This window comes from Dermacentor albipictus, chromosome 1 (assembly GCF_038994185.2).
Source record: "Dermacentor albipictus isolate Rhodes 1998 colony chromosome 1, USDA_Dalb.pri_finalv2, whole genome shotgun sequence".
Lineage (NCBI taxonomy): Eukaryota > Metazoa > Arthropoda > Arachnida > Ixodida > Ixodidae > Dermacentor > Dermacentor albipictus.
This window is the reverse complement of record NC_091821.1, coordinates 269,736,072-269,759,393: the sequence shown is the minus strand read 5'-3', so window position 1 is coordinate 269,759,393 and position 23,322 is coordinate 269,736,072. Positions and strand designations below refer to the sequence as shown.

The following is a 23,322-nucleotide window of genomic DNA, read 5'->3' as shown; positions in this document are numbered from 1 at the left end:
CGCCAGGCTCCTGCCTAGCCAGCGCCTCGATGACCTGCTGGACGGCCTGGAGTTGTTTTTCTTGGTCGTCGCTCCGCGTTGCTTCCTCGAGCTGCGGCGGTATACGTCCTGAGTTAGCTTCGCTTGGATGTTTGGAGCAATCCCATAGCATGTGCTCGAATGTGGCCGTCTCCCTGCAGCACGCTCTGCACTTGTCATCGGGGTGCGATTCGGGGTACATCCTATGCAATAGCGCCGGGCTCGGAAGCGTTCTCGTTTGTAGTTGCCTGAACAGCACGGCCTGCGACGTACCTGCTCAGCCCTTTGCAGGGCGGCGGGAGAAGGCTGCGGGCCAGCCGAAAGGCCTTGATCAATTCGTTATAGCTGGTCATCCTGTCTTTGGCGCTGAACCACAGCGGGCGGCCGTTTACTCTCAGTGTTTGCCTACCTTTAACGCTAGAAGCCGGTTCGAGAGACTTCATCGCGGCGACCGTGCGCAGTGGTGTTCACTGTACGTATTCGGTAAAGAGGTGGCGTCTGTAAACGATTCTGTGCTTTCAGTTTGCCCAAGATTATTATATCGACATTCAAAAACGTCCCTCGTTTTGATAGTACTTACGTAAATGTCCAGGAGGGCTGTCGCGTGGTGTTGTTATAGAGCTCCGTAAGCGAAACCTATGAGGAGCGCGCCGCGTGATCCCTCATATATATATACTACGCAAGGGAGGCGCTTCCGACAGACGGCGACTCCGTAAGTCCTTGCCCCCAATAGCCATATTCTACTTGATAGTAAGGGAAAAAAAATGGCGCTGGGCAGGTCATGTAATGTGCAGGTTAGGTAACCGTTGGACCATTAGGGTTACAGAATGGGCACCAAGAGAAGGGAAGCGCCGTAGAGTACGGCAGAAGACTAGGTGGTGCGATGAAATTAGGAAATTCGCGGGTGCTAGTTGGAATCGGTTGACGCAGGACAGGGGTAATTGGAGATCGCAGGAAGAGGCTTTCGTCCTGCAGTGGACATAAAATAGGTTGATGATGATGATGTTAATGATAACTGCTTAATTACAGAAAAGGCGTAATATTGTTTGTCACTTGTTCACAATATGTGGCTCGTGACGATACTTTCAGCTTTGAACATTCTTGTGTTACATGTGTTAAGCATTCATTGCACTCACTAATGAGTGTGCTTATTTGTAATACGTGACAGTGGGTCTCAGTAATTGGGGCTAAACATCAGTGGAGACAAGAATAACAGGTATTAACTACTGTTACGCGCTTTTAATTTTATTTTTGTGGTTACCGCCGTATTTAGGTAACTTGAAAAGTATGAAGTACGAAGTATTTGCAGCCTCGCAGAACATCATTTCAAATAAAGGCTTCAATCAATCAATCAATCAATCAATCAATCAATCAATCAATCAATCAATCAATCAATCAATCAATCAATCAATCAATCAATCAATCAATCACGCTCAGGCGGCTCGCCAATGCACTTTTCTTTATTTGAAATTCGCGCTACTCAATGGTTATTGCGGTCGCCGTACCACTCAACGTTAAGTTTTGGAACTAGTGCCACTTGCTAATGGCCTCCAAGATTGCTCAAACTGAAGCTGCCATTGCGAGCGAGTCTTGAAGGCCATAAGTTGCTTGGCACACTTGGCGCTTGGTGCGCTTTAGCTTGGCCAGGCACCCTGCCAATCTATCCCTTTCAGGCTTTCGGTTTTGTTTTGAGCCTGCGTATGTATGTTTGACAACTGTTCCCACTCCCTCCTTTTCGGAGTCGTCGGACGCCGTTTTCTGAAACGCGCGATGGTTTTGTTGTCGTTAGGAGGGAGCACAGGTAGGTTAACTGCGTGATGCACTTGTTATGTGTATCTGTTAACTTAAAGTTTCCTAAGTTTAATCATTTGGCTCCTTAATCGCACAGTGGTGCTCTGGCTGTGGCTCAGCGTTTGCGCTGTTGAGCCGTGTGCCGTAACCTTGGTCGCACCGTACTCAGCTTTGTCGTTCACAGACGCTGACGGCACTTGAAGGTGGTTTGAATTTTGACGCAGCATTTATCATGAACCATGATCGAACTATGATCGAAACGAGAGGACAAAAATAAACGAGAAACCAACATAGTAAACTACTCGTTAAACCTTACAGTTGCGTTGAAAGGAGCAGATGGTGCGCTGACCGAAACACACCGTTCTGCTACATGCCAGATATTGTGCTTATGCTAACGCAGCGCAGATGCAAAGCGCGGAAAACAGACGCGCTTGTTGCATCACACTAACCTCGCTTGACTGCGCCGTGCTTCGTTTGGATTTCTTTGCAGTGACGTGACGCGATGACGCCCACTTGCAGCTAGTTGCGCTGGCGAGAGACGTTTTTAAGGTGAGATGTTTCTAGTGCAACACAGATAATTTCATTGTCGAGTGTGTCATCCAAGCATCATTAATCTGGTTTTGTGCATCGGAGTACTCGCGAAGCGCTTGCTTAGATGCAAGTTCACGCAGCCACACACAGCATTCGCGTCAGTTCCTCCCAATGCGTCAATGAAAATATAATTTGACGCAATATACGTGCGTTACGCTTTGCGGCTGCTTATATTACTGCGTTTCATTGCAATACTCATGTCAGGTTTCATGGGGAACATCGACGTGCTGGGGATTAAGTACTTGCAGACCAGTGTTTTGGCATCGCCTCTAATATATTTTACGGCTAATTGGCGAGCATAATACGAAGGATTGGTGTGAGCCACTGGTTGATCCTAGTTGCTCTAAGCCCTGATAGATTGTTGTCACCACTAGTTTCTTAGGTCAGTTGAACAAGGCTACAAAATCAGAATGGCCCTGTTGAGATTTCCACTGGCACTCTTGTATCTAGGTGTGAGACGGAATTAGCCTTGGGAAAATGCCAATGGGGGTGTGCGTCTACTAAATTCAACTGGTAGCGCTTTCGGTCGGCCTCATTCACCTTTATTTTGTGGGCAGCAGCTGAGTATGTTCACGTCAGTCGTACTACTGCTCCTGTTAATTTAATCCTCGCAAGATGCCGTCTTGTCTCCTTTGCTTCAGCTGTTGGGGCCCTACCAGGTTTCGTCTTCATCTATCATCGTCTTGAAAGTCTTTGTTAATGTTCTTACTGACACAGAGTACAAAACACTTAGAACAATTACAGATCGGGGTCATAGCTGGCTATCGTTGTCTTGTTTGTTGCTTTGTGGAGCTATGTCATTGTTGTAAAGTACTGTGTCTTTATTAGTTTGTAGTAATAATGGAAACTTACCGCATATTTATAACTTTTTCAGTAAAGATGAGTTGCTGCCACCAAAGGGAATGGCTGTAGGAGGCAAGTACAATGGAACTCGTAGTGACCAAGGTATGTTCATTGTATACTTTACTGTTTAACAAAGTTTAAGCTCTGACCAACAAACAGGTTAACATTGCTTTTACTTTACTTGCACTGCTTCATTATTTGAGACCTTGTTTTAAATAGCATAGTTTAGCATGCTTTTTGAAATCATTGTTGCCCTTGGCACATTAGATTATTGATCTGATGATTCATTGAATGGCATCTATGCAACATAACCATGTTCTGTATAGTGGAATAATGTAAGCTGCATATTGAAATTCTATAAGCACTTTTTGAGCCATCTCACCTAATCTTTACTGGATGTGTTCATGGGACATTTAAGACCAAACAACGAAATCTTTCTTACCTCAGTTAGGAAGCCTTCATTGCGGTGAGGCCACCTTATGTCACTCTGAAAGCTTCTTTATTGAGGTGCCCTCGGTGAAGGCTTCCTTGGTGCTTCCTCAGCGTAAGGTTGTTCCAAAGCTACTGTCATGCTTCCTTACTCTGCTCCTGATGCTGAATGAATGATTCACCCTGCCTCATGTAATGTTTGCTTGCACGTACGTGCTGTCGTCCGCCTGCAGAGAAATGTGAGCATGGTGCCAGCTGTTAGCGTTCGTTTCAGTTGCACATTTGGCATGAGCCTTGGGCATGAGTGGCACTTCGTGACGCTGGTGTGCCAGTGTTGCTGAAACACATCATTTAGCGCTTGACTGTGGTGGTCTCTCATGTTGAAACAAAACTGGAAGAAAGTGTTGATGCATCTCTATATTAGCAGTTCAATTTAAAAATTATGTGAAAATCCAACTTTCTTTTAATTGAATGAAGTCATTCGCATAAAGCTTATAAGGGAAGCTCTCATACCCAGGCATGCGGTGACTGTTCCTTACGTGAGGACAGGCGAAGGGAGCTTTTAGAGTATGCTTGCTTCCTCCATCAGTAATTCGCTAAAAGGAGGCCTCATGTAACATTAAGAAGCATTCGAAAGAAAGGAAGATTTCATTGTTTGGGCCTTAGGATAAATTATGTGCACCTCTTGGTGCACACCTGTTGTACAGGGATGTGCATATTTCACTTAAAATCATAGAAAAATGATTTTGTGGTTACTACTGCTCTGTTCTTGCAGAAATTTTGCAGAAAAATCACATTTTGGAGTCTATGTTGTTCATTACAACACTTAGCACAAATGCTTGCCTGGTTTGAAAAAAAATGCAATGTTGCCATTTTTTATGGGGATGCAAGCTGCTACTGACGGTGCTAGTGTAAACTTGTGTCGCTGCCTGCCAGATGCTCCAGAAAGCAGCCACTTCGGGAGTGTTGCTGTGTGTTCCAGAATAGCATACAAAATGTATCTAAATTTTCTGTGTGCAGTGTAATATGGAATTACGGGTCCGCTGCAGAAGGAGAGAGACTTTTCGTGGTCTTTTTCTCTTGCATTGCTAACGTGTGTCAGACAGAGGGTGAAAGGCCCTCAAAAGATCAACTAACATTGACAACGCAATGACTTATTTGTTAGGTAACATTGCCAGGTGTGTTGCCAATAGCAGCAGAGTCTGCCAATGCTGCCAGGTCTTGTGGAAAGAAGCAACAGAATGTGATCTTCAAACAAAAAGAGCACCCCAAAAACATTTGCAGGTGCTAAAAGCAGAAATCTGCATATGTAAGCACAAAGGACACAAATAGGCATTATAGGCACTATAACGTCAGTGCTAAACCTCTTCTTAACCCCTAATTCATGCTCATGCATGAAAATATGCCTTGGCTCAAAATAACAAATAGGCAGTTGCCTATTATTCAGTCTCTAGTCATAAGTTTGAACCCCCTTAGAGACAAGGAATAATTTTTTTTCTGCTGAGTAGTACTTTTGATAATAAGCAATCTGACATCCTCGCCAAGGCCTGCATTTGGAATCTCATAAGTGAAGGTGTTGTGCTGGGAGAGGTGTAGGGGCCTATTAAAAAAAAAAAAGTCCACTCCATATAATATGCTTCTCGACAGACTCATGTGCTTTCTCATAGTAGTGCAACAGGTCTACTAGTATTTGAAAACTGTACAGCTTGTTCTTTCCCTGGTCATGTTCGATAGAGTTTGTCTCTTATGGGCAAGTCCTTGCACTTGAGCAAGTTAATGCAAGCTGAGGCCTAAGCACATCTTCTTCGGATGTAGAGGCTGAGACATTACATTCATACTTAAAAAAAAGCTGAAATACAGCCATCTACTATGGCTGTATTGCTGCTGTTGTTAGCAAGGCAAATGTTCAGTGGGCAAAAATTGTTCCTGTAAAATACTTTTCATTTTCTTAAACGAACTTGTGTGTGTTTGTTCACTGACGGCAGGTTGCTCTAATAAATGGCTGAAAGGTAGATTTCCTGGTTGTCTTTTGGCTCTTTTTCCAGCCCTACAAAGGCTTCTGGCTTCACTGGAGCAGGTGTGCCAGAAAGCTCACAGTGGGGATGACGACCGTGCCTTCCTTGCTGCTCTGCTCCAAAACAAAGCCCTCCAAGCCTTGGTTCATGTACGTTGTTGCTCAGAATTCTTTGTGGGTTCAATGTTCTTGAGAACTTGGTGTATAAGTTTATTTTGTTTTTGTTCAAATTCAAATTTATTTACCAGACAATATGCTGAAAGGTTTGCTGGGCTAAAAGCTGTGAAAATGGCTTGACTGCTTTCTAAAGGTATGATCACTACCTTTCCTGGCCGCTGTATGTAATGCAATGCCTGTTGTTCACATATTTCTTAATGTTGCTTGATTTTTTTCCGACCTTCTAGAAAAGTCGGATCTGAGAAAAAGACTATGTAGTATTTGGATGCAGTGTTGGTTTATTGATTTTCCACATGGTATAAGTGATTGTAATGTCGTACCATCTTTAAGGCCAATTGCCATGATCTTTCACTTTAAAGATGTATAATATTGTTGTGATACAACAGGCGCTTGCAAGACATTGCGCAAAGGAAGATGAAGCTGATCTGGGCTTGGCACGAGCTGGTTACCATCAAGGACTTTGGCTGTACTGCTCTTTAAATGCATTGTAGATAGTTCCTTTGTGTCTCTCGGCACATTACGTTTTGGTAGTGTTGCAGGGTATACAGTATATACTATCAAAGCAATTTTTTCAAAGCCTACTAGCCTGCTAATTGTCTAAATTTCTTATAAGCAGCCTTTAAATAGCACCTAGGCTGACAGTATGACGCAAACCCCAGCATGTTGCCTCTGATATTTTTAGCTTACCTTGGGCGCTGCCTAATCTTGGACATGATGAAACACTGCTTTGCGAAGCAACACTGTGGACAAAGATGTAAAGAACTGGGACACCAGACAGACATTAAGTACAGACTAATCCATGTATATTCAAGTAATCCTCGACTCGATGCTCTTTTTCCACTCCACTAGAAAAGACACTGTCTCACTAATTGCTGTGGAGTGTCAATGAAGAGCAGTTGAGGGGAGACGCTGCCATCCACTTCCTCAAGTCCAGGCGGAGAACTGAGCGGAGGAACCTTCTAGAATAAGACTACTCTCGCTATATATACTTTTTTCTGTCACTGTCATTAAAAAGATTTTAGTCTGCGCTTTGTGTGCGTCTAGTGTCCTAGTGCTTTACTTCCTTGTCCACAGTATTGCTTCACAGTGAATAGTTCCATCACGTCACAGAACCAAAGGCCCACTACAGCACACTATTGGGCTAATCTTGGTGGGCACGCAGAGGGGCCGTACCGCTTTTTAATGTTCTGGCTCCTGCATCATTTCCAGTGAGCTGTAACAGTGGCTTCTTTTTTCCATATTTGGTATTAAAAATGTACATTCATGCGAACTTTTCGGTACTAAACCACTCGTATCTAAAATGTAAAATTTTGCTCGGAGGCTACTATCTACACTGTCTGAAACTAGCCTTTTTACACAATAGAAAATTTCATTGCATTTGAACTTCAAGGTCTTCTTACTTGAACGTTGCAACTATTGTCTTTTGGAATGTTTGGCTTGTTATTTCAGAACACTTTGGCAACTAGAGTTGTACAAGACAACTATTGTCTTTTGGTATATTTGACTAGTTATGTTAGAGCACTCTGGCAGCAAAAGTTGTACAAGGCAACATTCAAGCTGTCTTTCAAGGGTAAACAATTCCCAAATGTAACAATTAAGCTTCCTTATACAAATTAGCTGGCTCATTCTTGTAATTAACTTCTGCTTTACACAGTCCATGTTGTACAGCTGGAGAGTTCCTAAGTGGTTACTAGGAGTATTTGAATCATGAAATTTCTGATGAATTGAATGCTGATATTAGAAAAAGCAACTTTTGGTTGTCAAATTGAATACTGGGTATTTTATCATTTTTAAGTACTGAAATAAGAAGGTTGTGTTGAGTCTGTGTTATAAAAAATTGTTAATTTACTTAAATTGATACTGTAAATGTAATTCCACTCAGCACTGCATCTACAATCAACTGAGATGCTTTTAAATGAGAAACAGAAAGACGATCGTATACGTGGCACACCGTATGACAGTGACAGTAATGAAGCACAGAAACGGCATATCGCCAGATGCATGAAGCATGCTGTTTGGTGAAGAAGCAGTGTGCAATACTGTGGCACTGCGTATCAAGTTTAAAGGAATGCAAACAAGGCGAGATTGTTCAAATAATAAATTGCTATGCCTAAATGGTGAAGCGCCTTCACTGAATGACTGAAAATTGATAAGAAAAATTTGCTATTCCATGGGTTTTCTCAGCAACTGGCACCTCTGTGTAGCAACAACTGTTCTCCTGCAGCAGAATCAGTCAGAGCAGTCGCTACTCGCCTTTTTCCCTGTAAACTCAAATAAGTGTTATCCCTCGTATTCGAACAGAACTGAATATTCAGTAACGTTTAATAGAGAATTCTTGAATCTAACGCAAATTTAATGGCAAAGACTATCTGGTTAATATCTAAAATTTAGAATATTCACGCGCCCGTTTCCTCTCACACACACACTCAGTTTTCTCTTCTGCAACCAGCAAATCTCATAGGTCATTGCGTATCGCATTCAGAGCTATCACCGTCAACCCTATTGCAATAAGCATTTCATCTATCTGTTTCGCAGTGCGTGTGGCGAAGTTGCATTAGAAGCATATACTGGATGCTTTTAATAGGCGATAACCCAAACGCGCTGCTGGTCATTGCTGCAGGTGGCACGAAGTGAGCGTCATGTTTCACTCTGGCAGCATCGTATTCTGGTGTCGCCTGCCATTTCGAATCTATGAAGACTATTTGGTTAATATTTAAAATTTCGAATATTTGCACACTCTTAATGCAGTAGAACCTTGTTGATACAATCCCGTTTTGAATGAAAACAACAAAGCTGTCTTGTGTCACTCAGGCGGCCCCACCAGCTACACGAGCGTTGGCATCTCGTGCCTCAACGATTCATACAGAAACCGAGTGGGCATGTCAAAATTTCCTGCCAAGATGCCCCACCCAAAGAAACTGCTGACTTAGGTCAAGTTTAAGGAGTGCAAACGTAAGATAGCTGAAGCAGTGAGAACAATGATGCTCATATCAGGCTGCTTGGGCCCACCAGCTCTATGCATGTCGGCGCCTCATGCTGTAGGGATTCGCCCAGTGCTTCGCATCACGTAGTTATCAGCTACAGTTGAGTCTGCCAGATTTTTTACTGACTTTGGATCTTACGTTTTCTTGGTTAGTATGTTTCTCTCATGCTTTCTTCAATAAAGTTTGAATGAGGTTGTACTATGTAGTCCATTTTTGTTATATAGCTGGCTTGTTTTTAAAATTTTTGGAAGTTGTGTTGTTCCAAAATGTTATTCAACAGTTTTTTTTGCTTATATAGCTCTAGACTAGTATGCAAGTTACTGATTCTTGTTCACAGGGTGCATTAGCTGAAGTAGCTTACTTTTAATAGGTTGTACTTATGTTTTTAGTCTTTTAATTATCATTTTAAATATATTTGTCATGCAGATACATACAAAGATTGTCAGCTTCAGCAACAGAGGAATTGCTCCTTCCAGCTGTGATGCCTCACTCACTGCCGAAAAGGTATTAGCTTCTTTATTGATGAGCTTCGTTAAAAAATACATTTGTTGTCGCACCTGTGTGATGCCTAACTTCTTATTACACAGGTGTTACATGCCCTCCAAAAAAATATGGAGCCAGAGGCTGAGGAGCTCTGTATTTTGATATCTTCCCCACATGTCAAGGTGTGAACTCATCTTTTCTTCTTGCTTTATTTGTGCATGATGTTTTCATCAACTTTAACAGGGTACTCAGATTTGTTTGTATAGTTATATCATAGGGAATATGGAAATATCTTAGAGCTTCTGGGCAATGAAGTATTATGCTAAAAGTGATTGGATTTAGGTGCCTGTAGGGGTTGTAAAAATGAGTGACTGACTGGCCTATATTGCAGCATCAGTGCTTAAAAAACATGCATCTTGTTCATAAACATGACAATGTAAATGAGGTGGCTATGGACCGTTTCATCGGGCGAGGAGGATAGGGCGCGCGGAGAGCCTTTCCTCCTCTCTGGCTTGGGCGATCCGGCGCGGCGCTGCTTGAAAGTATTGCTGTCGCGTGCTGCGGAACGATTTCTTGATGTTTTAGATCGTACTCTGTGAAATTTACGCCGTGTCCGTTCATATAAGGTCGTCAGGGAAGCCTTTCGGTGTATAGGTAACTACAATAGGCGGAAATATCTTTTGGGGGCGCGAAAATGTGACGCGTTTTATCAGCCGCGGTGTACGCACATTATCAGTCGCGGTGTGTGTGTGTTGTGAACTATTTTGCTTATATCGGTTTTAATTCAGCAAAGAAAACCGGTGTCTCTGTATTAGCAGCATGAAATGGTAAATCTGCTCAATATCTGATCGCTTGGCGTAGGGAGTAAAACATAAAGCATAAAAGCGCATGCTCGTGCACGGCCAACCTAAGGCAACCACAAAACATCTAAGCGGCAGGCGCAATCAAATATTTGTGATGCACCAGCATCGTTCTCGCGCATTTCAAGTCTAGTAGGCTTGAAATTACCGTATGTCTACGCTAGCCTTCCTGCATGAGGCCGATAGCGCTGCTCAACACAGTGATTACTGCGGTTGGTGATCCAGCACGGTACATACGTAAGCTGTGCGCTTCGGCATTGCCTTTTTTGGCCTGCATACAGCCATAATATATGAGGGATCGCATAAAAAGAATGCGATGCCTATTTTTGACGACAAAATTTCCATAATGCGTGCGAGTGCGTCGTAGAGAACGGAACGAACACAACCGAAAAAGAAATTTGGTTCTCATCCTCTTTCTAGAAAAAGCAAGAGAAAACGGGCTAACGCCGCAACAGGGCCTCGCATAGTCACGCCGCACAACGTTTATAAATATATAACCGCTGATGCGGTATGCTTGGACCATGCGGTATATAGAACAAAGATGTATGTAATCCAGCACCTACCACTGCTTAGGACGCTCGCGCAGTTCGTAAACAGTCCCTTTGCTGGACAAGCGTAATTCAGACTGTAAGGTATGCTGCTATCACTTGCAAAAACTATTTTATTCAGGGGCACAAACCTCATCCATCGAACCAAGTAGTCACGCAATGTAACCTGCAGCGAACAGTTTGAACGCTTGTCAATTAAAGTATAACATCACAGTTCCTATCGTAGCAGAACGGTACCCACGCTCACGCTGTTACGATCGTCGCGTATGCTTCATGGCTCCTAAACCGCAGCTTAGAAATAGAGGATAATACTGCAATAAGGTCACATTAGTGACTGGAACATTCAGAAATACACAATTCATCTCCGAGGGTGATTGTAGACTCGAATACGCGCGCACACATCGCGCTGCGTGTTCCGTCCACCTCAACGCCAGCAGAAATTCCGGCCATGACGTTTTAAACCACTTCAGCACGTCTCACAGAACCGTTTACCACGTAGAAGACGCACGTCATACTAAACAGGCCGCACGACGGCGAAAACAAACGCCAGAACCTGCCGCCGAGCATATACCTGCCATGCAAAAGACCGCTTTCACCCAAGCCAGTATGGCGCTGCTCATAGGCGGCACCACTGCGCTCACAATATGGCGGCGCCTACGAAAAAACGGTCTATTCACGTTAATTTTTTTTAATTGTTGCGCCCGTACAATATTTATTAAGGATGTTCAAATAATGAAATTCTTGAATCAAACTGAATTCGTGAATCAAACTGAACATGAATATTTACAAGAAAAAACCTTCAAACATTGAATACAGTATATTTTCTTATTTCTGCTTAAATTGAGATGTATATATTTGCATGGAGGTTGTCTGGTAAAAAAAAGCCTTACATTATTTGATACATGCATATAATGCTGTCCATAACTGGACATAAAGTTTTGAGGAGTTTGTGAATTGTGACTTTTTACCGTTATCCTGCGATCCATGACGACAGTTAAATAAAACGAGAAGCGCACATCAGCAGATGTATGTAGAATGTTGCATTTACTGAGGAAGGCAAGTGTAATACTGCACTTCATGTCGGTTAAGGAGATGCAGTCGATATGAGATGTGTCAAAAAGTTATGCAGATCCAATTCACATCTTTTAATCTATGTAAAGCGGTTAACCAAGTGGCTGCCCATTTCATTCCTGCATCTTTGGTGTAAAAGAAACTGGCATGTGTACATGTGCTCTCCCGCACACATGCTACACAATGCGACGTATGCGGCAATTCTCTCAAAGAGCTATTTAGCAATTAGCACGATAGAAGTATACGTGCGATTGTGGCCTAATGGTTAGAGCATTGGGCTACTGCACTGGGGGATCAAGGCTTGATCCCACCATTAGGTACGTAATTAAATTTTTGTGAGAGCTATTCGGAAAGACAGCAGCAGCACCTAGCAGGCACGGTAAGGAAAGTCCGGGAAAGTCTGCCAAACAAGCTTCTCTTAAAAAAATTATTTGTCTAAATTGAAACAGCAAATTCACAGGGTGCCTAAAGGTGAAGTATTCTCAATGAATGACTAAAAGTTATATTACGGAAGTTGGGTGCTTTATGTGTTTTACTGAGAAATTGGTTCCTCTTCACAGAACCAGTGATTGTTATGCGGTAGAATCATTTGAAACGGTCTCGCTTACATCGGTAATTTTCCCTTGAGATTCCAATAAGTGTCGTTGTTCCTTATATTTCAACAGAAACGAATATTTTACAATGTTAAATATTGAATTCTTGAATCAAGTACAAGTTGAATAGCAAAGACTTCTTGATTTGCATTAGCGCAAGCTCTTAGGCCAGTTGATGCATGATGAACTTGAAAAAGGGGGGTACCAGGGAATCAAAGGACTCCTACATAAGGAAAAGCCATCAGACACAGACGAAGGCTGGGCTTTCAACTGTACTTTATTGGAATTAACGTTGCTGCACATAACCTCTGATGCATGTGCATCTTCAACTCCTACCAAGACATGTTCATTGATAGCACCTCGAAAAGTACATTGCCGCACGCAACAACCGACGCATATGCGCATCTTCTACTCCTGCCAAGGCACGTGCATCAATGTCACTTTTTATCACCTTTTACCTACTCGCTAGGTAAGCACACTCTTATACGTTAAACCCTGTTAGGAATGGCCGTACGGGGTGACAACGTGCCAGCTATTTCAGCCCGCTGCACGTGTTCCAATCCAACCGGACGGGGCGCACTTCAGAGAACCGCGGATAACCGGCAGCCACGTGGCGCGGGGTCAGCTCAAGGGAGTTCTCGAGGGGAGGTAATTGGCGGAACCTAACCATGAGCTTTTCGAGACACCAGTCAATGTGCTACCCGGCAGCGCCACCCGGGACGGAGCAGAGTTCTACGAAGCCCCTCTGTCGTCGACTCCGGACCTTTACACCAGTGTGTGTGTGCGGCACGTGTATGTGAGCCCTCCTCCACCTCCAAAAGGGCGGGTCATCTTCGGTGACGTTGAACGGTGACTGGACGAACGTTTCCGTCCGCTTGGAATCAAGGGGGGACCAAGTGCTTATAAGCAGCGATTGTCGGCTGCTAGTGCGTGCTCGTTGTGTGCGCGTCCTAGTGCTCGTTGTCATGCTCGAAATGTACTCGTGAGCTGTGTGCTCGTAAGCTGTTTGCTGTATGTTAGTCTTGCGGGCTCCATATGGAAGTCACGCTAGACTGTCGATGTATGTCTTGTCTAAGATGTAAAAAAATGAAAATAAATCCTGCTCTCCTAAGTCCCGACGAAGAGTCAAGGTCCTTCCTACAACTACGACCGCTTCAATCCCAATAACCCAAAGACGTATCGCCGATATAATTTTCTTTACAATTTACAGTGTGAAAGGCTTCTAAGATTTCACGCTCATATCTAGTCTTTCCCTTCCCTAAGATGGTCACATGACCGAACATTGGTAAAGTTTTTTTTTTTCACTTCTTGCAGCCATGGCAATAAATTGCCAAATTGCTTCCCTGGTCCCCGCTTAAGATGTGTTATGTTCTTAACACACTTAACACACTTATCACTGATTAACACACTTAACTGTCTGGCCTATATAGACTTTACCACAAGCCAACGGAATGCAGTAAACGACACCATTGTTGCGCTCGATGAAGGGTGTCGCATGTTTAATTTTACAGGCCCCTCTCTTTCTCCCATTGTTTCCAATCCTCATGCACAGGCTAGCTAGTTTGCAAGGTGTGGAAAATACAGCATTTACACCTTGTCTTTCACCCACCTTCTTAATGTTATGAGAGATTTTATGAATGTATAGCATTACTTCTAGTGCCTTCCTTTGCTCTGATGTCATCGACTTCTGGCCTGCAAGACCCTTCACTTTCCGCAGTCCGGCTTCAGCAACAGCCCTAATGACCGAGAGAAGGAAACATGCTGCAAACAACCTCTCAACCTGCTGTTTCAGGCTACACACAATGCGATGGCAGTAGTGCTTCTGCACTGCGTCCAGAAGGCGTCAAACCGCTACATCCCTCTTGACCAGGTTAGAGCGATTAGAATCACACGGCATTAGTGCTTTTTTAGTCTGGGGTGAAAACATCCAGCAGACATGGTCATTGTCATGAAAGGTTAGTTGTAAGTCGAGGAACCCAATGCCTTTCTTATCAGGCAGTTCATAGGTGAAATTTAAACCACGAGAGCAGCCCTTAAAAACAGATAAAATGTCCTTTGTCATACTATCTACTATGTCTCCTAAGCGATTGAACTTAGTGGGGAGGTTCGTTTTCAAAACCTAGCAGGCATGAACATTTGAGCATTTCTTGAGCTCCTGTCCTGGTATTTGGAGTCTGTCCTGATCAAGTTTAAGGGTTGCATATTTTTACAAAAGCAAGGGATTTGTATTGGGTCTGGCATTGCCCTAGTGCTATGCAGTATATTCCTGGCAAAAATTTACCTCATTTTCACATTGTTGAACAACGATCATGTGATACGAGTGTTTAGATATGTTGACGATTTTTAAAATCTTTTTAAAAGCTTTCACCTGGGGACATAGTACATAGTATTGCACAGGATATTCTATATGTTTTTAAGGCTGGCTCTCGTGGTTTAAATTTCACCTGTGAACTGCTCGATAACAGAGGCATTAGGTTCCTGGACTTGCAACTAACCTTTCACGACAATGGCCATGTCTGCTGGATGTTTTCACCTCTGAATAAAAAAAGCACTAATGCCATATGATTCTAATCTGTCTAAACTGGTCAGGAGGGGTGTAGCAGTCAGACGCCTTCTGGACACAGTGAAGAAGAGCTGCTGCCACTGTGTAGCCTGCAACAGCAGGTTGAGTGGTTGCTCGCAGCAGGCTTCTTTTTCTCGGTCATTAGGGCTGCTGCTGAAGCCAGATTGTGGAAAGTAACAGGTTTTGCAGGACAGAAGTCGGCGACATCAGAGCGATGGAAGGAACTAGAAGTAATGCCATACATTCGTAAAATCTCTCACAAAATTTAGAAGGTGGCTGAAAGGCAAGGTGTAAGCGTTGTATTTTCTGCACCTTGCAGACTGGCTAGTGTGTGCGCGAGGACTGGAAACAAGAGGAGAAATAGAGGGGCCTGTAAAATTAAACATGTGACACCCTTCATTGAGTACAAGACTGGTGTTTACTGCATTCCGTTGGCTTGTGGTAAAGTCTATATAGGCCAGACAGGCAGGTGTGTTAATAAGCACTTGCAAGAGCGTAACGCATCCTTAAGCGGGGACCAGGGAAGCGATCTGGCAATTCATTGCTGTGGCTGCAAGAAGTGCAAAAAAAGTTGTGCCAATGTTTGATCATGTGACCATTTTATGGAGGGCAAAGCCTAGATATGAGCGGGAAATCTTAGAAGTCTTTCACATTGGAAATCAGAAAGAAAACTGTGTCAATGACACGTCTGTGTTTCACCAACAAGGAGCGTGCTTACCTAGTGGGTAGGTAACAGGTGATAAAAACTGACATTGATTCTCATCTTGGGATGAGTAGAACATGCGTGTGCATCAGTTGTTTCATGCAGCTATGTACTTTTCACGGTGCTATCAATGCACATGTCTTTGGAGGAGTTGAAGATGTACATGCATCATAGGTTATGTGTGGTAATGTGAATTCCAATAAAGCACAGTTGAAAGTCTAGCATCCGTCCGTGTCTAATGCCTTTTCCTTCTGTACATGTCATTTGTGTTCCACTGGTACCCCCTTCTTCAAGTTCCTTTATTTGCATTTAAGAATTCTAATAGCTACACTCCCTTAGTCTCTATGCAGTCAACTAATCTATCTGTCAACAGCAGACTTGCAGCAGTACTTTGTGTTAAGATTTTGTCATTCAGGTATGGTACTAATACTAATTGCTTGTTGGTTGTTTTCTCTGATGTATTAGTTGCTCATGCAAAGCAGTTGTCATATTTGTAATTGCCATCTGTTTACCAGGCTTTGCTTGGGGCCCATGATATTATAGCAAAAAAGGACTTTCTACCATCGCTCACAGAAGCAATCTATGAAGCTGAAGAGGATGAAGAGACCATCAAGATAGTCCAGCTTGTGAAAAGCAACGAGCCATTAGTAAGCTTTGGGTACATTTTTCTGCAGTTTAACCCAAAGGAGATTCCAGGTCCAATGCAGCCTATTCTTCTGGAGTGACAGCTATCGGGCATTCATAGCAATAGCAGCTTTAACCCTTCTATGTGTTCTATGTGCTCTTGTTGTGTAGGCACACATGATAAGTATCATTCCCAATGACCCGTTGTTCTAGATATGTGTCATGATTCGAGTAAGAGCTTTTTTTTAACACTAGTCTGTGTGTCACTCATTCCATTGAAATTGATGGGGTGGTTGCATATTTCACATCGCTCAGCGAGAGTGCCCAGGGCCGGTATTTTGTAGCGATGCCTTTTACGATTCTATGCTTTTTCAGGCTTTTCGCGCTTGGCCAGTGGTCCGAGCGACGGTCTGCCCACATTATCAACGGGATCAGGCGGCCGTGTGTGGCGGATGATAAGAATAGCATAGAATAAGCCATAAGGTATCGCTACAAAATAGCGGCCCTGTACTTGTCACCTTTGTGCTGCAGGAACCTTTTGTAGGTTCATGTGTTTTTAGAGTTTATTTTGGAGGAAATTTAGAGCTTTATTTTTATTTTGAAAGAGAGCTTAATTGTCACAATAATTTGGTGCTTATTGGGGCTTTGCTTTAACATGCCTGCAGGTAATTCTGATTTTTCTAATGCTTTCTTTCAAAAAGATAATCTTTTGTAGGAAACTTGGAGCTAATTTTAGCATTAGCATTCCTGCAGTTATCCAAATATTGGAGAAGGTTTTGTTGCACTGCACAAACTCTGTCACGTTGTAAAGGTGAGGTACTTCTATGCATCATGAATACTGAAGTCAATTTTAATCACATAAAATATCATGGTAAGTACAGGGCAGCATCAGCAAATATCTTAAAATACACTCTCATATGCTTGAGCAAAAAGAATTAGGGAAGCTGAGGGGCTCAATGTTTTGAAACAGCCATGTGACACCAACAGAAAATGAAGCCAATAAAAGCATAGGAAAATTAGCTGTCTTCTTTTATGTCACGTTTTGCCAACTAAGCTACATGATAGCCGTCAATTTGTCTACTTCCTTGAGTACTTATGTACGGTTAGTGCCAAAGTTCATGGGGTATGGGTTCCAGAAGTGCTTAGTTTGGGCATGCAGTGCCCAAACAAATGCAGCACTGTGCTTGTCATGTAGGATAATGTAGGCTGCAACTTCATATTTCAAGCTGCATGTGTAGGTTTTGTAGAAATTCAGCTATTTTGCAGGTTGTGTGCCCCACAAGCTTTTGACACCGATAGTAGGTGCACATGAATTTATAACCTAATCCTGAGAGTTTTAGCCTCCACCGCTTGTCGCCATAGTGATGAATCTGGAACATCCACTAAATGCTGTTAACATTAGTGATAAATACAGGAAAAGCTAAAAATCTAGTGCAGCATTAAAAAAACTTGTCATTGAAGAGCATGAAGTTTCCTGGATGACAGGGTATTTAGAAGGCATTTTGAGACAAGAGGAGGCATTTTTCATGTCATGCCACCCCTTTCCAAGCTGTGCAAAATGAATGTGCCCTGGCATACCTCTTGTGCCAGCCACATGCCTTACCATTATATCTGATCAGTGCAACCAGTCATTTCAGAAGTGTTCTGTTTCCTTTGCACTATATATATCTTTTTTGTTATCATGGCACTGGAAATTATATTTGTGATAAGTGTGGGCGAATAAAAATTGCACCGCTGGACATTCCTTGGAACTTTTCAGTTTAAGCTTAAGACAGAATTATAGCTGCTAAAATGATGAATAAAAGTATTGTCAGTTCATTTCATGACAACATAAAAAAATATATGGTGAACAAAATGTGAGAGCGATAAACACTTATATAAACCCAGTTATCTGTTTAGGTGGAGGCCCTCAATCTAGAGACCCCCTGTTGCTCCACTCTGCGCTTTGCCCATTGAGGTGTGGCAGCGCCTTGTTTGCATGTCAAAATGCTTCCTTAATGTATGAACAAAATAAACCGAATGAAAGCCAAACAAGGTTAGTCCCGTTCAGCAGCTGTGGTTGCAGAATGAAAGAGCATGAATGAAGACTTAGGCTCGTTTACCAAAGAAATCGGTGATGATTGTCTCGAACCATTTTTCATTAAATACAGCCATTGTAAGTTTGTTTCTGGAAACAGGAATGTAACAGAGATTCTTCTGCACATTCAAAAGTGAAGGTATGCATAATATCCAGTTCGCCTGTGGTTTCATCATGCTTATATCGCATGTGCTACAATTTAGATGTGAAATTCAAGAGTGGAAGTGTGGTTCTGGTTTTCTAGTCTACTAAGCCTTTGTCAGCCATTGTCAGAATTGAGAAAGATTAATATGCTAGTCGGAAGGAATTTAGTGTTCTTCTTGTTGTTCAGTTTTACGTGCAAGGCAACTGCTTGTTTAATTTTCACTTTTTTGCTCAAAGGTGCAAGATAATTTACTTCTTTTTTACGTGCAGGGTGCCACCATTAAGTACAATGAAATTGCTAAAGCAATCACTATTGCAAGGATTATGCATGGAGGGGCTGCTGACAGAAGTGGTGAGAACATGTATTGATGTGTTACAATGTTTGCATCTACTGTGACATCACTTATTTACTGTGATCTTTTGCTGCTTTTTCATTTTTTTGCTGAACTGCTTTTCTTAGATGCTGCCTCTATATTTGGCATGTATCCATTTAGGCAGCTTATATGTCATGATGGTAACTCACTGTGAGAGGTTAATAGCTGGCCATGTGTGCGAGGTTTCACAATTTTATAGCAATAATCATTAAGGGGCTCTTTCGTTGCTTGGAACATCATTGCCATCTGTGGCTGCTTTTTCTAGCTGCTGCACAAATGACATAGTCAGACACAGGAGTCACCAGGATGCAACTTTGGGATCTATGAAGCAGCAACTGAGTGTGATCACTGCAACACCACAGTGACTTCGGCCCGAGCAGTGCAACAGATGTATTAATGTTCAGTGCCCAAATTTCCTGGGCGAGCACTAAGCTGCTTTTCATTTAAAAATATGTTTGTTAATGCTAAACATGTATTGCGCTTGCAGAAACTGTTCAGAGCACCATCTGTTGAACATACAGCAAATCGTAAAGTTAACTGCACTGTAACCCTGAAGATGGCACAAGCAGCACAATGCTATGAAATAGTTGCCTGCCTGTTGGAAAGGCTCAACTGTAAATCACTGGAAACACCTGTTCTGCAAAATAGAAGTGAGGCGTGCAGACAGGACACAAGAGTAGGGAAGTGGACAACACGAACGCCGTGGGCTTCGGCGTTCGTGTCGTCCACTTCCCTACTCTTGTGTCCTGTCTGCACGCCTCACTTCTATTTTGCATAATGAATCCTTACCAACTAGCTCAGCTTTCTGTCGTTCTAAACCTGTTCTGCATTTTGACAATAGACTGGCCGTGCATGTCCTCCAAGCTTTAAGTCTCAATTAGTGATGGCCCCTCCAAGTAAGATGCACACCATTGCAAAAGTGCAGCAGAAAGCTGAGCAAGCCAGTGTATAGAATAAACATTTGCTATTAACACATTCACTGTGGTCTGAGTCACAGGTGTGTCACAGCATTTATTGATGCAAAAGTGTCAAATGGCTCAAAGAGTGAAAAAGGTGGTATCCAGCATCTGTAGCCGGCTAAATTCCCATTGTCTGTGATGACACCACATCAAGAGCACACCTTGAGGCCACTAGTGAGGACCCATCAACACCAATGGGGACCCATTGGTGGCGGTGCCACGGCACGAGCCTGTCTTAACGTAGCAGAGTGGGCGAAACGAAACACCAGCGAGCCGCGTCTTGTGTGAGAGAGAGGGCATTGCTGCAATGCTGCATCACCCTTGCTCTCGCTTTCGGAAGCCTGTGTTATCGGCACGTTCCTTGTCTGCGCAAGCTCTCACCTGCGTTCAAACTGCACCTCGGTAGGACCAAATCAAAATGTGCCAAGCATCTCAATGCCCTCGCTTGCCCACAAGGAGTTCATAACTCGAAGGACCGCTCAGTGGCATTTAATTGGACAATAATGCTTTCACATTCACAACTCAAAAGAAATGCGTAGATGTCCTCGGACTTTTTCTTTCTTTGTGGTTGTGCAGGGTCTTCCTGCAGTGCACTGAAGCCTTTTCTAGAAATCAAAGGAGAAAAAATGTTTTTGCTTCTGATTTGAGGAGTCATGGCACCAATCCCTCTGCAGCTTAAGGAACTTTCAAAGGAACATGTGTACTGAACCTGGCCGCTAAGTTCAGCAGATTGGTTGAGCAGTGCAGTGCATCGTGGGCTTCAGGAGCACCATCTGTCGGTGTACAGAGGTGCATAAACAGTAGAACCTCATTGATACGTTTTGGAAAAAACTAGATAAAAAATGTACGATCCAAGGTCGCTAAAAAAAATGTTGGCAGACTTGACTTAGCTGACATCTACATAAAGCAAAGCGTTGTGCAAATCAACACAGCACAATACGCCAATGCATGCTGAGCTGGGGGGGCCGAGCGGCTCGAAACATGCATTGTCGTTTTCATGGCTTTGGCAAGCTTATGTTTGTGTTCCTTGAATTCGGCCTTGGTCTGCACCTTTTTCGATCAGGGCAGGTTGGTGGGAGTTTTGATGTGCCCACTTGGCACAAATTGTTGCAGTACAAGATACCAATGTGCGTGGAGCTGGTGGCACCCAAGCGACCATTGTCAAACATGGGTTGTCAAACGAAATCAAGCTGGTGGCCGATGCTGGAATACAATGCCTACGATGCTGTCTGAGTGAAACATGACGCTCACTTCGTGCTGCCTGCAGCAGTGAAAGGCGGCGCATTTGAGTTATCACCTATTAAATCTGTGCAGTATGCTTCCAATGGCACTACACCCTACGTCCTGCGAAACATATGCTTATCGCAATAGGGTGGGTAGGGATAGCAGTGAATGTGGCGCAAAACAACCAAGGAAAAGGTTTGCTGATACCGGAATAGGAAACTGAGCGTGTATTGGTGTTTTCAGGCGAGATAGGCAAGCGAGTACTGCAAGGAAGTTGCTGTGATGGACGGCTACTGTTCTCGAATGCGTGCTCCTCTTGCCTTTTCTTGTTTAGATGGGATGTAGTGGCCTGAAAACTTAACATATGATTGCAGTTTGGCGATGTACTGAACCTAGGTTTCGAAAGATCATGTGCTCCAGGAACATATGAATCAGTAAAAAAGAAGCATAACTGTATCGGGTAATTTTCTTGTGTTCTTGCTTGTGAATGTTGGTGACATAAGATTTTATGTAACAGCATCATATCAACGAGGTTCTGCTGTAATTACCAGTGTTAACCAGTTTTGAGCATTCCATTGTTTTGGGTTTTGTGCAATGCGAATAAACTGATATTGCCAATGCTGTTTCGTGATGCAACCCACACAACATAACAGTGACAGCGAGGGTGGGACCCATCCAGCAACAAGCCTAAGTGAGTCACTTGACTCAAATCACCGTCATGGAATGCTAGCTCTGGTGCCTACCCACTCACAATGACGACCGCCACAACAGGTGCTTGAGCCTTTGGCCTCGCCCACCCTGAAAATTGGGAGGACTTTGTACCAAGTTTAGAGTTCTTTCTTGAGGCGCAGGACATTAGAGACGCTGGCAAGAAGGGGCCGACATTCCTCAGCCACTGCAGTCCCTCCACGCTTCATTTGGCCAAACGCTCGAGGCACCGGGCCAGCTGAAAAATAACCCCTTTGAAGCAATCCTTACCACGCTGCACAGTCGCCTAGCACTGAAGCCACCACAGCTTGCTAAGCAAAAGAAATTCCACCACCGCAACCAAGCACTGAGCGAGTCTGCCGCCGCCTACCTCACTACCCTTCAAATCACGATGCAGCGCTACGGGACCGTTTTGCGTTTGGGCTGCAGAACGACATGGTGAATTGGCAACTACTAGCAAAAAGGAGGTGTACCTCACCAATGCTATCGAGGAAGCAGTTGCCACTGAAGCCGTTGTCCGGGAACCCAGCTTACTCTCACTTCAAAGCATAAAAATGCCACGATTTGGGCCATTGCACCAAAGGACGATGATGGTCAATGACGGGGAGTGAGATCTCGCCAAAGAAGACATTCTTTGGTTGCATGCTAGCCCCTGTTAGCGATAGGACACCGAAAGATGGGTGAGCGGTTCCTGTACCAGCTGTTGGGGCCCACATGAACGCCGCCTATGTCGGTTCTATGACAACTAGTGCAAGGGATGTGGAAAAACTGGGCACATTATTAAGATTTGCTGGTCCCGAAGGCAGCCTGACCCACGTTGAAATTCCGAAGCTGAAGGCCGGACAGAAAATTTCTGGGCCACCCCTCGCACAAATATTTCATACTGTGACGGTCTGGCGGTGACCACTATCTACAATGTGTTTCAACCTGCCAAGAAGATGCATGTGGGAGTCGGAATTGAAGGTGCACAGTGCCAGATGGAGGTGGACTCAGGATCAACTTTTTCTATCATCTCTGATGCCACAGCCAGACATATTGTTACGAGGATGTTGGAAGTATAGAAAGAGTGTATTTACAATACTATACATACAAAATGAGTCAGAGTAGTTAAGATGGCTGACCACCAACAACATGCAGCAGCCAGCGTCCTGCGTTCTTCTTCCTCTCTCTTCTTTCAGCGTTCCGTGACATGACCCCTGGGTGGTGCAGCGCCGTCGCGGGGCATGGTAGGCGAAGAATTGCGAGCGAAGTATGGCTTCAGCCGCGAAACGTGCACGACGTCAACAGGCGTCGGACTTGAGGATGCATCAAACCGTAGCGGCGCAATCTAGTAATTTATGTTGTTAACTTGACGTAGGACTTCATAAGGCCCTGTTTAGAGTGAGAAGCTTCTGGAGCGGCCAACCTGACGACATGGTGACCAAAGGAGCTCCCAAGCACCAGGTGCGAACTTAACATCGCGATGGCACCAGTCATAACGCTCTCTTTATATATGCTGTGAGGCTAATAAATCAGATCGGGCGACGACGTGCTATGTGAGCGCG

The 23,322-nt window shown here is 43.7% G+C and overlaps 1 protein-coding gene and 1 long non-coding RNA gene across 2 annotated transcripts in view; both read left to right on the top strand.

The window, feature by feature from the left end:
• Positions 1 to 2,457: 2,457 nt before the first annotated feature.
• Positions 2,458 to 23,322, top strand: part of metro (membrane palmitoylated protein 7-like protein metro) — an 83,526-nt gene continuing 62,661 nt past the window's right edge. The window contains exons 1-7 of the mRNA XM_065449412.2: positions 2,458 to 2,497; positions 3,275 to 3,345; positions 5,718 to 5,836; positions 9,274 to 9,351; positions 9,435 to 9,512; positions 16,184 to 16,315; positions 18,784 to 18,865. Coding sequence (XP_065305484.1) covers positions 3,303 to 3,345; positions 5,718 to 5,836; positions 9,274 to 9,351; positions 9,435 to 9,512; positions 16,184 to 16,315; positions 18,784 to 18,865 — 532 coding nt within the window. The 5' untranslated portion in view covers positions 2,458 to 2,497; positions 3,275 to 3,302. The remainder of the gene's footprint in view (positions 2,498 to 3,274; positions 3,346 to 5,717; positions 5,837 to 9,273; positions 9,352 to 9,434; positions 9,513 to 16,183; positions 16,316 to 18,783; positions 18,866 to 23,322) is intronic.
• On the top strand, positions 5,853 to 6,890 carry LOC135916181 (uncharacterized). The gene is made up of 2 exons (XR_010568868.1): positions 5,853 to 5,996; positions 6,713 to 6,890. It is a non-coding gene; the product is annotated as an uncharacterized lncRNA (long non-coding RNA).